Source organism: Mycetomoellerius zeteki, unplaced genomic scaffold (genome assembly GCF_001594055.1).
Source record: "Mycetomoellerius zeteki isolate Tzet28-1 unplaced genomic scaffold, Tzet1.0 scaffold199, whole genome shotgun sequence".
Lineage (NCBI taxonomy): Eukaryota > Metazoa > Arthropoda > Insecta > Hymenoptera > Formicidae > Mycetomoellerius > Mycetomoellerius zeteki.
The window spans coordinates 59,485-75,317 of NW_017256946.1; the positions used below are offsets into that span (position 1 = coordinate 59,485).

The 15,833-nt window shown below is 32.1% G+C and overlaps 1 protein-coding gene across 1 annotated transcript in view; it reads left to right on the forward strand.

The window, feature by feature from the left end:
* The window catches only part of Atf3 (Activating transcription factor 3), a 35,077-nt gene that overhangs the window by 12,446 nt on the left and 6,798 nt on the right, over positions 1-15,833 (forward strand). The window contains exons 2-3 of the mRNA XM_018447193.1: positions 11,117-11,401; positions 14,413-14,549. Of these exons, the coding sequence (XP_018302695.1) occupies positions 11,149-11,401; positions 14,413-14,549 (390 nt within the window). The 5' untranslated portion in view covers positions 11,117-11,148. The remainder of the gene's footprint in view (positions 1-11,116; positions 11,402-14,412; positions 14,550-15,833) is intronic.

The following is a 15,833-nucleotide window of genomic DNA, read 5'->3' on the forward strand; positions in this document are numbered from 1 at the left end:
CGCTACGTCCCTCTGGTGACAAAGCCGCGTACTACTCGTACTGAGCGACCCTTTAAAAATTTTTGTCTAAACTAGAAAAATGTAATTGTTATACCTATTTGCATGAAGTCCAAGTAACTACTCAATGTAGTTGAGTCACTACTTCACTACCAATTAATAGTGCATACAATTTGTTACCGTGACTATATTTTTATAATATTCAGCACTACTTTAGTTTCTATTACTTTGTAAAACTAGTTACAGGTACTTCAATTGCAAAAGTTGCCAAATTTATAGTTGCTGGAACTATTTTTTTTCTCTCAGTGTAGGAAAGGAAGCGTTTCCGAACCCATATTTATATGACTTTTTTTACCCTTACAATGAGTGGAATATGTTCTTAAAATATGGCCAACTATATTTCTGAAGCACCCTGTATATAATTATATATAAAATATGTCCATATATTAACATTTTTTTTCCCGGGATTTACATGATTATATTTTTTATTGTTTTATTTTCCTTGAAAATGTAGGTTTGAGTTGATCTAAATTTTTTATTTTTATTTTTTACCATTTTGGCAACTTTATGGATATTCTGGCTGATTTTTAACATTCTGGAGGTGGCAAAGTACCTCTCCCGTGGCGAACAAAGGCAAAACTCCATTAGGATTGTCGATTTTTACATATTCATTTTTAGATAAAGATCTCTAAAACAGAGAACAGGCGGAAATTTGTCGTAGTCCACATCCGCGCTTTTTACACAAGAGAAGCAAAAAGATGTTGGTCGTCATCGTAAATTGACGCTCGTAAAACTGTTCGACTTTAATGCGGCTTTCATGGAGTTTCGATGTGTAGTTGAATTCGCCTCCTCCGCAGGACATTGCTATGTTCTCTTTATTCTGCTTCAACAGTTCGATATATCTATTATTTTCAGTAATTCATGAAATTTTTCAAGGATATCCAAGAAAAAATGAAGAAGATTTTACTATACTATATATGTAGATCTCATTAGGTCTAAAAAGAGATCTTCATTTTGACCTGATCAAAGTAGATCGATGTAGATCTATTTTGATTTATCGATGTACTTTGATCTATTTATATCCTAATATATAAACATTTATCTCGTTAGATATAATATATTTTAAGCTTTAAAATGCGTGGTTGAAAATCTCTGAGATTTTTTTTCGTTAAGATACTTAACTTTTTGTAAAATGCGACAAAATTGCAATTGTGCCTTACTGCCTTATACTTTTGACCAAGATTGTAGATCTATTTTGATATTGTATCTCTCTGTAGACATGTACGCCAATTTTTATCAGATTACACTCTTGTACATATATATATCTTCTTTGATATTATGATATTTCTGTAGATCTAATATTTATTACATTTAGTTTTATTGTATAAAGTTAAATATTCATATATATCAATATATTCTCGTAGATCTACGATATGCTTTCTTTATATTCAATATAACATTTTATTTATATCGCAGATTATCTATTTAGATCTTAATGGATATAACATCAATCGTGTGAGGCCAAGCTAGATTTCTGAAGATCTGATTATATCTAAAAATTAAATCTCATCAGATACAATTTGATCTTATTTGATCTAATTTGATCCACCATATATATGATGAAATCTTCTTCATTTTTTCCCGGGTATATCAAAATAAAACATTTCATGAAAAAAGAACTTCTATAAAATCTGCATAAAAATAAAATAAAGAGCGTAACATAAAGAACGAGCATATAAAATCGAATTTTTATAGTTTATGTATAATTATTCGGAATATCTAAATAATAATATATTTTTGAAATAATGCGTTTAAAAATAGGTTTTTGATATTTGTTATATTTATTTTTTACTTTGATCCTTTGTTTTTACCAATTTTATTGATTAACTTTCGAACTTTTTCAATTCAACGAATGTAATATTTTTAAAAATATTCTTATCTTTCTGAATCGCATAAGTTTTTAAATCCTATAGTAGGCGGGAAACATAACGATACTCTTGGATCGCAAGTTGATCGGTTCACTAACCTCTGCTGTCCGAAATATGCGGTTCCGCGTTCTACATATATCGCGATATGTAATTATTCTGAAGTCTACACTCGAGATCGCATGCGTTATACGCGGTACGATCTTGTCGGAATTAGGCCGCCCACGTTCGCTCGTCGTCGACACGTCGAAAAAGCGCTATAAAAGCTTTCAGTGGCCAGATGGGCACCGGTTGCGCAAGCTCTCTCTCGTGTCCCCTCTCTCCTAGTTCTTTCTCTTCTTTTAGTCTTCATTTTTTTTGTCACAATATATCTTCCCGTTTCTGTGAGAAATGCGAAAACAATTTTAGTTCGCGACGACATACAAGTATAATATTATTTAATAAAGTAATATCTATATAATATAAAATATTTCTGATAATATAAAATACATAGGATATGTTTATTTAAATTTGAGAGAGGAATAGAAGAAAAAGATGTAATTTTACATCATATACGGAATTCGGAGTTAGAAATGTAAAACACATATGTTCTTTTGAGGGGGAAGATCTCTTCTAAATGTCTTTCTCTCTTTTCTCTCTCTCTTTCTCTTTCTCTTTCTTTCTAAAAAAGGGAAAGATTAATTACCATCTATTCAATAACGTAAGAAGGGGAAGAATACTGGGATCGAGATAGAGCAATGCAGAGATTAGATACTGAGTGCTTCCTAGAAACGAAGCAAGATATGTTGTATAATATAATACGTATATAATATATGTATATGTTGTCTTTTCATAAATATAACATGGACGATTCCATTGATATGTGTCGGTTGGAATAATTTCCAAGAAATATTTAAGAGTAAAACCGATATTTGATTTCACTAATATTGTTTGGAATAATTTTTCCTTTTGATCTCATTTTAAAAAATTAAATTTATTTTTATAATAACAAGGATACATAATCAAGTGTCCCCTCTCTCCTTGTTCTTTTTCTTCTTTTCATTTTCATTTTTTTTTGTCACGATATATCTCCAACTCTCTTCCATTTTAATAAGCTTCGAATATGTTAAAATATAGACAAGAATAAGAGACACCTATTCTTTTATAAGTCCTTTTTGGCATGTCAAAGTGATGACACTCTCTCTTGAATAAAATCGGTTTTTTCCTCTTGAATGAATTTATATAAATAGAAAAATATACAAAATTATGTAATAAACAAAGCATATATGTATGTTAATAATAACATTATGTTATTTTAATTTTTGCCTTCTTTTAAAGAATACTCTAATATATAATATTGTATAAAAAATACTGTATGATAATCGTGACATTAATATGCAGATTAAATTAATTGAAAAGGATATATATTTACCCTTAACTGGATAGAATATCTTTTGATTCTCTTTCTCACTACGATTCACGAAAATCTTTTTAACTTGAAAGTGTATTCTCGTTCTTCTGGGTTAAACACATTTTGTGCACTCTGTTTCGGGGAAAGATCTTGAGTAGAGAAAATCGGTCGAATACCGGAGTCCGAATGTGCCATACGTCAAAATCAAACGATTCCTATTTATAAGTTTAACGGCGCGGTAAGCCAGCGGCGGCTTCGATCGGACACCTGTTCTCATTCAAACAAACGCGAAAAGGCAATTCGATTATTATTTCAAACTGCAACGCTGTCAGTAAATCTCAGACATCGTCGCTTGCAAATTCGCGAGTAATTTGCTACCTTGTATCATCTTTCAGTCAAAAATGTACAAATGTTAAAGAAATACTAGAATTTGTGACACAATTTTAATTGATTTCACTGAAATGTCATTTAATTGAACTTAAGTTAGGAAGTTACATTTATTATTTTTTCTTTTTTTTCTATATTCGTAAAATATATTTTTGTATATTTTGCTTTAAGATTTTTGTATCAAATGACTTTAGTAAAAAGAGCTAAAGTTTCTTAAATGTGTATGTAGAACTTATGCATAAACATAAACTCTTATATTTATAAAAAACTCTCTTGTATTTATAAAATTAATACTCTTGTATTTATAAAAAAATATGAGAAATATATATTTCTAACTTTTTTTTAAGATATAATTTCATACAAATCAAGGTTTTATTCTTCTTCAGTTTTGAAATCAAAATGCAACTGCTAGAATATCTGAGCATCAAAAGAGAAGAAAAAGAGAAAACACATAAAAGTGTGTTTGTTTAAGCTCTCTTTCGTTTCGAGCTCATCCCACGTCTTCCACCTTGGCGCATATAGGTCACTGAATGCCGACCGAGAGGACCCTTTGTCACGCGCGAGCATGTGGGCCCCGAAAGATCTCAAGCGATTCAAGTCTGAGGAAGTCGTTTCTTCTTTTTCATTCTCCTTTTTTTGCTCGCAAGTAGAAGAAACGAGTGAAGCAGGAGGAGGAGGAGGAGAAGGAGAAGGAGAAGGAGGAGGAAGAGGAGGAGGAGGAGGAGAAGGAACCGAGTGGAAGGCCGAGAAAGAGGAGGAGTTGCAAGGGCATTAGGCCCCCCGAATACGAAACGATAAAATTCTTACGAAACACCCGCATGTGTAGAGAGCGAAAGGGAAAAGAGGTCCTCTGCGATTGAGCAACTTTGCGATTAGCTGGAGAATTTTGTGTCTCCAACAAAAGGTTTAACCTTCGAGAATATGCGTTCGCTGTTGATCGTAAATATTTTCTAAATTTTTGATATTTCTATTTTTCTTTCAAAGATATAATTCTTATCCAAGTGCTAATTTTTAATTAATTTAGAATATTCTAGTTTACTCTAATGTATATTTCACAATTTGATTTTAAATCGAAGCTCAAATTGATTCACAATATTGGCTGCGTTCAGCAGAGAAAACTCAGTTAGCGCTTAGTGATTCTTTAATACGATTGGTTCTTATACACTTAAATTTAACGAAGAACTAAAGGCAAGAACCAATCATATTAAAGAATCACTAAGCGTTAACTGATTAATTTTCTCTGCTGAACGCAGCCAATCTATGCTAATATTAATGTTGAATTTGCTTGTACAAATGTACGAAACAAATGCAAGAAGAGGGAAATAACGACCGGCCGGAAGTTGAAACTTCTCTCCGAGAGGATTGTCAGCGAACGCAGTGATGAGCCATGTCGCGGAATCTCAACGCGTTTGCGCTTCGAAGAAAATATGTATCTTAATGCTATCTTTAATGATTTATTCACGGAGATAAAACAGCGCCACGAGTGCCAGCGCGATTGAGAGGAATGTAGCGAATTGAGGTCGAAGCGAAGTGTAAGACTCGAGAAGCGCGAGATGTAAGAGTGTCGAGAGCTTGAAGATGCTGAAGAACGACATGTACATATGTAAGCATTAATCGAGCATTACGTAATTCAAGGAGAAATTTTGACAAAGTGCGTCCTTTTATAAAACAATTATAGATATTTTTTTTACGATCGTAGAAAATTTTCTACAATCCAAGACACAGACGTATTTCGAGTGAAATACGTCCTTTAAAATGTAACGAATTCTTTAACATAATAGTTTGATTTTTTGAGAAAATTGGACACGAAATCTGAATGGAATGAAATTCTATCGAGACCACATGTAATCAATAGATCAATACGTACAGATCAATACTCGAGGATCGATACAAAGGCTATATAAATCGGATTTAAATTTATTCATGATCAATATATCTCTGTTCGAAGTCGCTGATCACGATTCATTACCGTTATCTGATGGGGTAATGTTAATCGATGATTTATAAGACATGAAAGACTGTGAAAGTGGCAGAGCGACGAGTTATTAAATATGAAAGTCGATAGCAATTGAAATAAATTTTTTTAATTGAACGTATATGTATGCATATTTTCATAATTACAATAGTAAAGGTGAGGTTTAATATGACTTTCTTTTTATTTAAAAAATTTATATTTTTTTTATCGCTACGATTTTATATTGTAATGTAATAGATATATAACCGTAGTTACACATAGATATTATAATATTGATGTTCAAAATTGATATATTCAGAGATATTCTAAACTCTATTTTAATAGCGATCTAAATTTATCGGTAAGACGCTATGATTTTTCTACACATTTCCGGCATTATGTAAATCTTTTATTAGTAGTCTGCGCTTATAAAAATATTGAAAGTATAATGAATAGCCGATGTATCTGGTGCATGAAAAATGTGCGAGAAAATTCGTCGTGGGTGAGCCGAGCAAGCAAGCGGGTGAGCAAGAACTAAAAGGTTGTCAATCTCTGTCAAAAGTAATTTTGATAGACACGTCCACCAGAGATCGGTCAAACGCGACTAGACAGATAATAATGAGCCCATTTTTTAACGACTAACCGCAATACAGCGTGCAGCGCCGAAAGAGCAATAGCATACGAAAATTCTTGAATTTAATTGAAAAAAATGAAAAGTAAAATTGTCCGATAAGATATTCTGATTTTCTACGCATTTTAAAAAGTATGTGTTACGTAATCCTCGAATTCGCGCAAAATATGGAAGTGTGTGATGAATATTCGTTTATTTAGTCGTATGTATTATTAGTCATATAATTTATAATTTTTATGTAAATTATCATAATTTACATGTATTATGTTATGAATATCATTTGTAACTTAAATTATACCAAAAATATCTACGCGTCGAAAGAGAAAGGAAAGCAAACAGAAGTAAAGCGCTCATTAAGTTTTGTATTTTTTTGTACTTTTGCTTGGATATGAAAGAATTAATATTTAAAGAATATGAACGAATATTTTAGTTTATTTAATTATTAATTGAAGATTAATATTATTATATAAAATATAAATTATTAATGGATGTAGAATGGAATTAGCGGAATTTTTACGAGACTGCTCAACGAGATCGTCTTTCCGGTCATATCTCGTTATCGGCAATTCAATTGCACATACAGGTGCTACCGACTCGGCCCGTAGGCGGGTGCATGTATCGATCATTGATAGATCATGAAGGTCGCGATCGCATCGATAAGAATCGTCCTACGATTTCTTACCGGGAAAAAGACAAGATTAAATATTTATATTCAAGTATAGTTTTGGTATTATGGTATTTATATTTGACATTTTTAAAATGTGACGGTTCAATATTTAAGTTATAATGTTTAAAAGGATATTATCTACTACATACATATATATATATATAAGTGGACGTAGCAGTTTTCTGTTCCCTTCGGGATGCTTGATTAACGTGAGTCCCTTTGTCTCTCACAATTCGGGGTGCTTGATTAACGTGAGTCCCCTCGCCTCTCACGATTCGGGGTGCTTGATTAACGTGAGTCCCCTTGCCTCTCACAATTCGGGGTGCTTGATTAACGTGAGTCCCCTCGCCTCTCACGATTTGGGGTGCTTGATTAACGTGAATCCTCTCGCCTCTCACGATTCGGGGTGCTTGATTAACGTGAGTCCCCTCGCCTCTCACGATTCGGGGTGCTTGATTAACGTGAGTCCCCTCGCCTCTCACGATTCGGGGTGCTTGATTAACGTGAGTCCCCTTGCCTCTCACAATTCGGGGTGCTTGATTAACGTGAGTCCCCTCGCCTCTCACGATTTGGGGTGCTTGATTAACGTGAATCCTCTCGCCTCTCACGATTCGGGGTGCTTGATTAACGTGAGTCCCCTCGCCTCTCACGATTCGGGGTGCTTGATTAACGTGAGTCCCTTTGTCTCTCACAATTCGGGGTGCTTGATTAACGTGAGTCCCCTCGCCTCTCACGATTCGGGGTGCTTGATTAACGTGAGTCCCCTCGCCTCTCACGATTCGGGGTCAGCCTAATTTAAAAAATTTAAAAAAGGGAACAGAAAACTGCTACGTCCACGTCGTTGTTCCTGGGTTACGCTAAAAGTAGTTTCTTGAGAAGTAATTAATGAATAATTAAAAATAATGAGAAGTTTTAAGACTAATTTCGAGTATTAACAATGAAAACGTGGTATTTTTATTGTTAATGCATTGCAGAATCGTAAGCATGGGTTCTCAGTAAGAGAAATCGAAGAAATTGAATTTCGTCGATTACAGCGCCATCTATCATGAATCGAGAAAAATGTTTCAGACAAATCGTATGTGCTTTTAGCCAAAGATTCCGAATATGCAATAAAAAATAGGGGTTCCCATTTAAGATTTCAAACTTGCCCCCCCTCACCGCCCAGGGGGCGGGGTGGGGGGGCTGATTTTAACGTCAGTGTATTTCACCCTCGGAATGATGATATATTGATTCTTAACGTTTTTTCTTAGTGTGCTTGTTTTTCGAGATATTTGAAAATCTCAGGTTAAAAAAATCACCCTGTATATAATATAAAAATTTCAATTGTGTTATGAAGAGAGAGAGAGATATCTTCTTTGTAATTTTATATATATTTATATGTATGTATTTTTTTGTCGGCAATGTGAAATTTTCATCCTTTGTCCGCAATCTGCGTCTTCGAACTTCAGTACAGATTTTGATATTGTTTTGAATTGTATAAAGAACAAAAAAAATTTTTGCATACTTGTGAAAGCTTTAATAACGAGTTTCTACTATCACAGAATTAAATTGTACTTTAATAATTTTTTACAGATTTAAATTTATCTACAAAAATTCACACAGTCAAAAAATTGACTTTCAAGTCCAATGTTGCCGGCGGAGGAACATATGTATATATATTATATATACATTTACTATATACATATAGGGTATTCAGTAAAGACCGTAATAACGCTGGGTAGATTCCTGAGATCATTTTGAAACAAAAATTCTAATATCAAAATGTCGAGGCTTTAAGGGGATGTTGGAGTGACCGAATTATCACATTACAGTATAAAAATCTTTGAATTGACTGAACGGAATAAAAAATCCTTGCATTAAAATCGAAAAAAAGTTAAAAAATTTTTTAACATTCTTTCGATTTAGTATAAAATCCACTGCACTACCTCCTAATTTTGCATCTACTTTAATCCTGTAAAAGGATTTTTTATTCCGTTCAGTCAATTCGAAGATTTTTTTATACGATTGTAATGTGATAATTTGGTCATTCCAGCATCCCCTTAATATTTTTTAAATTATAAATATACTTAAACCCGTTTTCACTATGGTTACTAAAGATTAAAGGTTACCAACAGATTCATCAATGAAATTCATTCATGAATTTCTTGGTTACTTTTAATCTTTAGGTAACCGTATATTGTGAAATCGGGCCTTAAAGTTATAGCGAATCATACCATCTACAGTTCGCGCGTTTAGGTGTGATTGGATTTTCTGTTGTGTTACATCTGAACGCGCGAACTTTAGGCGATATGATTCGATAATTTTAAGTGCTTATAATATTTAAAAAATTATTAAGACTCCTAGTCAAATTGACGTCAGAAACGAGAAATGACATGTTAATTTATATTGCCATTTGTAACTAAAGACAATTTGGATAAATTTTAATGATGAGATTGCTTTAAAACATTTGTAAAAATGGATGAAAACTATGCTTATCCCCCAGGGTTGGTAAATACTAATGCTTTTTTTAAGAATAAAACGTACTGTGTTTCTTCTTAAATATGTTTTTAATGTTTCAAATATATTTTAAACAGTATTATAAAAAAAAACATATTTAAAACATATTAAAAACATCAATTTAGCATGTTTTAAACTGTTTAAAAACACGTTTAAAACATGTTTTTTACCAACCCTGTTATACCTCCTGACAATCAGTAAATAATCGTAAAAGGTGATAAAAGGCACATGAAATGCTTTTATTCAATGCGCATGCGTAGTTTATTTTCACTTATACGTGCCTTTTATCACTTTTTACGATTATTTACTGACGGTCAGGGGGGATAAACAGTTTTCATCGATTTTTAAATGTCTTTAGTTACAAATGGCATACAACATAAATTAACGTGTCATTCCTCGCTTCTGACGTCACGATTCAATATGGCTGTGGTGACTACTCAGGAGCCTTAAAGCCTCGACATCTTTGTATTAGAATTTTTATCTCAAAATAATCTCAGGAATCTATCCTTAAATGTTGTTACGGTCTTTACCGAACACCCTGTATATATAACTATAATACTTATTTTAACGTAATAAGCAAGTATGTTACAATTATTACGAATCTATTTACTGCGGTCAACAATTCTTTCCGCTTTTGTGTCGTCATGATTATGAAATGATTCGTACATATGATGTGAATATTTTGATGAAAAGCGCGAAAGCGAGTATTGTAACTTTCTAGATAATTGTATCATTCATTTTCGTGATAGTGCGAGATCACATAATTATTCTTATGTTTTATTGTAACGCAATAATAAGTGTTCGTCAGTCTTTCTCGGGAATTCCGGAAAGCGATAGAGAGCGATATCCTCGTTTGCGGTTTTCGCAAGATAATTTACACTATGAGAATTTCGCGTGGGTCTCCTGCTTAATTATGCTGGAAGGCCCGAAAACTTTAGGCTCGCTTTCGACTTTTATGAATAGACACATGTTTCGTTCTAAGTGTGCAGTTATTATTTCAAAAAATCTTCGATCTTCTCCGCTTTATGTCTGCTATATTCTCCACCATGCTAAAGACAAGTATGTAATAAAGCCAAATTGCCTTTATTACTATTTAATTTTGATTTTTTATTCGTCGAGCCTGTTCTTTTCAACTAAACTTCTTGCATGGTTCCTCTTTTACTCTCCGCGTTGATGAAAAAAGAGAAAGATGAATAGTGTAAGAAGCTAAAAAGAACAGGTTTAATATCTTTTTCTTTCTTTTTATTTCAATCTCCTTCGATCTCTAATTTATTACGTTTTTTTCATCTTCTTTACTGTTAATTTATCGAAATTAACTTTAAGATCAAGTTGCATCTTGAAAATGCTTAATTATATCCAGAACGTTATCAGATTTAATTAATTTTAATTAAGCTTATGTAAACACATGTAATAAGAGAGAGAGAGAGAGAGACTCAAGAAATATATAAATAGCATAGGCCACCAAACGTATACGTTTCAACGTTCTCAATCTTCAATCCTCTTCAAACTTTAATTTTTTAAAATTTCTTTTCATTTGCTTTACTGAAGGATTAATAAATTAAAAATTAAGGCTAAACTTTTGTTTTATTCTCTTGAAACATTCAATTACGTTTAGCGCGCTTTCAGGCTTAATTAGCTTCACGCGACGACCTTTTGCTCGTGTTTCCAGGTTAGATAAATGGTGAGAGCCCAGCGCAAGCCATGTACAATCTGAACGTGAACGTGAATCCCAGCCCAACCGGGGCCGCGGGTCTTCTCGGTGTCACGGCGGCGGCGGCCGAGGTCACGCCAAGGACACCGGAAATCGTAAATTCGCTGATCGCCATGACCAATCCCTTCGAGGGCTACGGCAGCGGCAACGAAAGGGGCATACGGGATCGTACGGACTCGACCAGTAGTGGCGAACCGAGCCCGCCAAGCGTCCAGCACACCTGTAGTCAGCTTATCAAGGAAGGTAAATGAAAATCACATTTTCGATGCTCATTTATATCTATATTAAAGACAGTATCTAAATAGTAGATATATCATAGGCCTGTTCTTTTTAGCTGAACTTCTTGAACGGTTCATCTTTTCTATTTTTCTCTCCAATGGAGAGAAAAGGAACAAGAGAAGATGAACCGTGCAAAAACTTTAGCTAAAAAGAACAGACCTTATATGTGATCAACAAAAATCAGAGAGAAAAAGCGTGAAGACGGCTAAAATTTCCTTCTCTTTCTGAAATATTGTGATTAGATAAATAGAAAGGAATGGAGATTGACCGTCTCCTATCTCTTTCATTTTTATCTACCAATTTTACACACGGATGACGCAGTCTATGCTCTATGTTTTATATAATATACACATGGAAGTGTTTCAGTGAGCAAAATTTGCGAAGTATTTCTAAAACTTAAGAAGTCAATTTTCTTTTAAATAATAAAAATGGCAACGAATGAAAATCAATAAGGTACCTAGAATTCTGTAAAGCATAGACTAAAAATAATGAGAATAATAGATTCTTTCGTATAAAATTCTTTTTCAAGAGATTTCAAACACACTTAAATATACTCTCTAAATCTCGTGGAGTGAAATCTCACTCGAAGAGACTGAAAATTGAGCCATTCTTGAAAAAAGAGTGAAAATACTACCACTTTTGTTCAAGAGTGACAGATTTTCATTCTTTTTAGAATGAGATTTAAGGTTTATTCGCGTCGCACGCTCCATGTTCCAATATGCTCCTACCATAGCTCTTACTCGCTCCAACGCGCTTGATAGAGTGAATAGGAGCTATGGTAGGAGCATGTTGGAGCTTGCGACGCGAACAAACCTTTACTCTTTTGAGATGAGATTTACTCCAAAAGAGTAAAATTTCTCAATCCTTTTTTTGGAGTGTACTTAATACCAGGGTAGGAATGGAACCTTACTTCAAAAAAGGGATTGAGATTTCGCTCCTTCGAAGTGAATTTCATTCCAGAAGAATAAATCTCACTTTAAAAAGTGTGAAAATCTGCCACTCTTGAACAAAAGTGACCGTATTTTCACTCTTTTCTCAAGACTGGCTCAATTTTCAGTCTCTTCGAGTGAAATTTCACTCCATGAGATTTAGAGAGTATTATAAGATTTTCAGAATATTAATTTGTTATATATATTGACAATATTCTTTACTCTTAAAAAGTCAAAGTACGCGTGTAAATGATGTACAATATACGCCTATTGAATATTTCAAATCCTTGTACTTATTAACAAATCAAGCTGCTACAATTCTACATATTTTATAATGAACATATTAGTAATATTAATTTAAACTATAAACATTTAACAAAAGTAATATATTTAATTAGTATTTCTTAATTTTTTTCAAATGTCCGTTTAAAGAAAAATTTTTTCTTCTTATTTTTATATTTGTAAATATCAGATTGCGGGCAAATATATTAATTGCTTTATATTTCTTATAAAACATACAAACTGCAAGAAGTATAAGTTGAAAGCGATATTTGCATTCATTCCACCCACTTTAGCCACATTTAACAAATGTCAATGACAATATAGTGGTTCGTTCTGCTATATATAACGTGCTTCTCTTTCTTTCCCTCTTTATTTCTTTACCTTTTTGCCTTCACTCTATGCACAGCATTAAATTGCAAATCTTGTTCCTTTCAAATTACGGATTACGCAATATACGCATACACGCAATCGCAAAGGAGGATTATTATCGTAATTGCCTTTGCGGTTTTGTGTTCGCGCTGGTTACTCCGATCTATTACATCAACCGCCAAATTAATTAATTAAAAATTTTTTTAATTCACTCTCGATATGCGGAATGTAGAATACGTGGATCTAGAGTGATTTGATAATGGTTTGTATGTCGCGACTCCTGACACAAATAATCCTTAATTATCGCGATTTAATCCTTCGAAGGTCACGAGAATGTCCTTGTATCGCGTGGAAATGTTAGCGATCACTGTCATTTTCTATGTCATTAATACATTGTGCGTTGCAACATTTTTAAGTCCACTTTCCGGCGGAAGTCTATAATCTATTGCGATGTTAAACAATTATATTCGCGCAATCTGATCTTTTTATTCTTTGTAATAAATATTATTTTCGAATTATCATTGTAATATGTAATTATACTTACATATTACACAGTTATAATTACATTTAAAGTTTTAATAATGCTATTAATATTTGAATTATTGACTAATTTCTATCATTCAACAATAAATATAGAATATGGGTTATCTCACCTAATATGATCATCCCTTAAATTTTTGCAGGATAAGATCGAATAAAAAATATGTTCGGATAAAACAGATTGGCCTAACAGATAAATTTTTTTCGAAAATTGATATTATCATTATTTAGGTATACCTTTACCATACTACTTTTGTATAAACATATTTTTGATTCGATCTTACCTTGCAAAGATAAAATGGATTCACATTAGGTGGACGCCCTGTATAATATACATATACATAGATGATTGCTGTGATCGAAAATAGAATTAATAAAGATATATTATATGTAATACTTTTTAAAAGAAATGAAGAGAGAAACTAAATTGATTAATTCAATTAATATTTTTTATATTGCGATTTTTATTTTATAAAAGTCACGAAAAAAACTAAAAAATGCATTGTTATAAACTTGAATTTTTATAAAAAAATTGCAAAGCAATTATTTTGATTGCTGATAGCATTTCCAGTTGTTAATACTTTCGATGATAATAATAAAAAATCTTGTTCTTTTAAAATTAAAATTAAAGTCATTATAACTAAAAATCTGCATTTATTACATTTTAGTGAAAAATAACAAGGAAAGAGTTCCTTCTCTTCATCAAAGCGTCTAATTACAATCTAACTACTTTTCTGGGTAATCCTAATGGATTTGTATTCCCCGCATATTGCAAGTGATGACTGTTATGGCCTCGGCGATGTACCTACGAGCGAAATCAATTAATGAGAATTAATTAAACTTTCCTTTGGACAGGGCTGAAACTAACGCTACAGACGAAGAGGCGGGCGAACAGTAGTGGCGACGATGGTAAGAAAAAAACGAAAAAGGAAGACAGCGGCGCTGACGACGAGGAAGAGGACGAGATGAGCATCAACAACAACAGGGCTGGTGTAAGTAAATCTTTGCATTTTTTAATACTGTTTTCTTCAGAATCAACTTCACGCAGACTTTTTTCGAGAGCTTTTTAATAAGAATTGTCACTTTTTATATTCTTTCTTAATCCTTTGTGTGTTTTCATTAATTTTTCAATTTGATTGTACAAATTATATTAATTATCTTGAAAGTAAGAAATTATCATAATTTTGTGTTAGGAAAAGAAGTATTAATAATATTAAAATTACAAAATTTATAACTTTATTGGAAATATTTAATAAAATGAAAATAATTTAGACTACAGAGAGTTAAAATTGAAGATTTTGTCAAAGATAATTTCTTATTTTCATGTAATTAGTGATGTATAACCAATAAATAAAATTTTATATGTAATTGGTTCTCTTTCGAATTCTTTATTTTCCTTTTTCTTTATTAATTCCAATATGAATATTCAGGGAGTAAGAATAAAATAAGAAAAAGATGTTATATTGCGTTCTAATTTGTAACAAAAAATTAATAGACATTGTACCTTTGATATAAAATTAGAAGAAATTGTATATAAAATTTTAACAATTTGTTAAAGATTTTTTTTCGTATTTTTTTAATTGCAAAAAAGAATCCCTGAATCTTTTTAGTAATCTTGATTTATCAGAAAAGTGACAATTCTGCTCACTAAAAATGGAATAGATTACATATCTTACATGTATTAAAAAATCTTTTGATTATATATACAGGGTGACCCATTTTAACTTAGACAGCCAAATAACTCGAAACATCGCGATTAAATAAAAAAATGTTTAAAACAAAAATTGTTGGATATGAAGGGGCTGATAGAACTATGACCTTGACAATGACCTTGACCTTCATTTCCAAGGTTATTTGAAGATCATGATCATTTTTTGAAATGGAATTATATGAATTTTTTTACATAATATGATTCCTCTAATTATTCTGCATATAAAAGTATTAAGGTAGCGATATCAAAAAACCAATAGTTTACGAGATATTTTATATTTCATTGTGGCACATATTGACATAAAATATTAAATAATTCGTAAACTATTAATTTTTTAATAACCATATCTTAATACTTTTATGAACAGAATAATGAGATGAATCAATTAGTCGAAAGAAAACAGTTGCTTTAATTGCAATAGTTGCTTTAAAAAAATATGTATGCAAAATGGATAATTTTTTAAATAAGCAACTATGTGTTTTCTTTCCACTAATTGATTCATCTCATTATTCTGTTCATAAAAGTATTAAGGTATGGTTATCAAAAAATTAATAGTTTACGAATT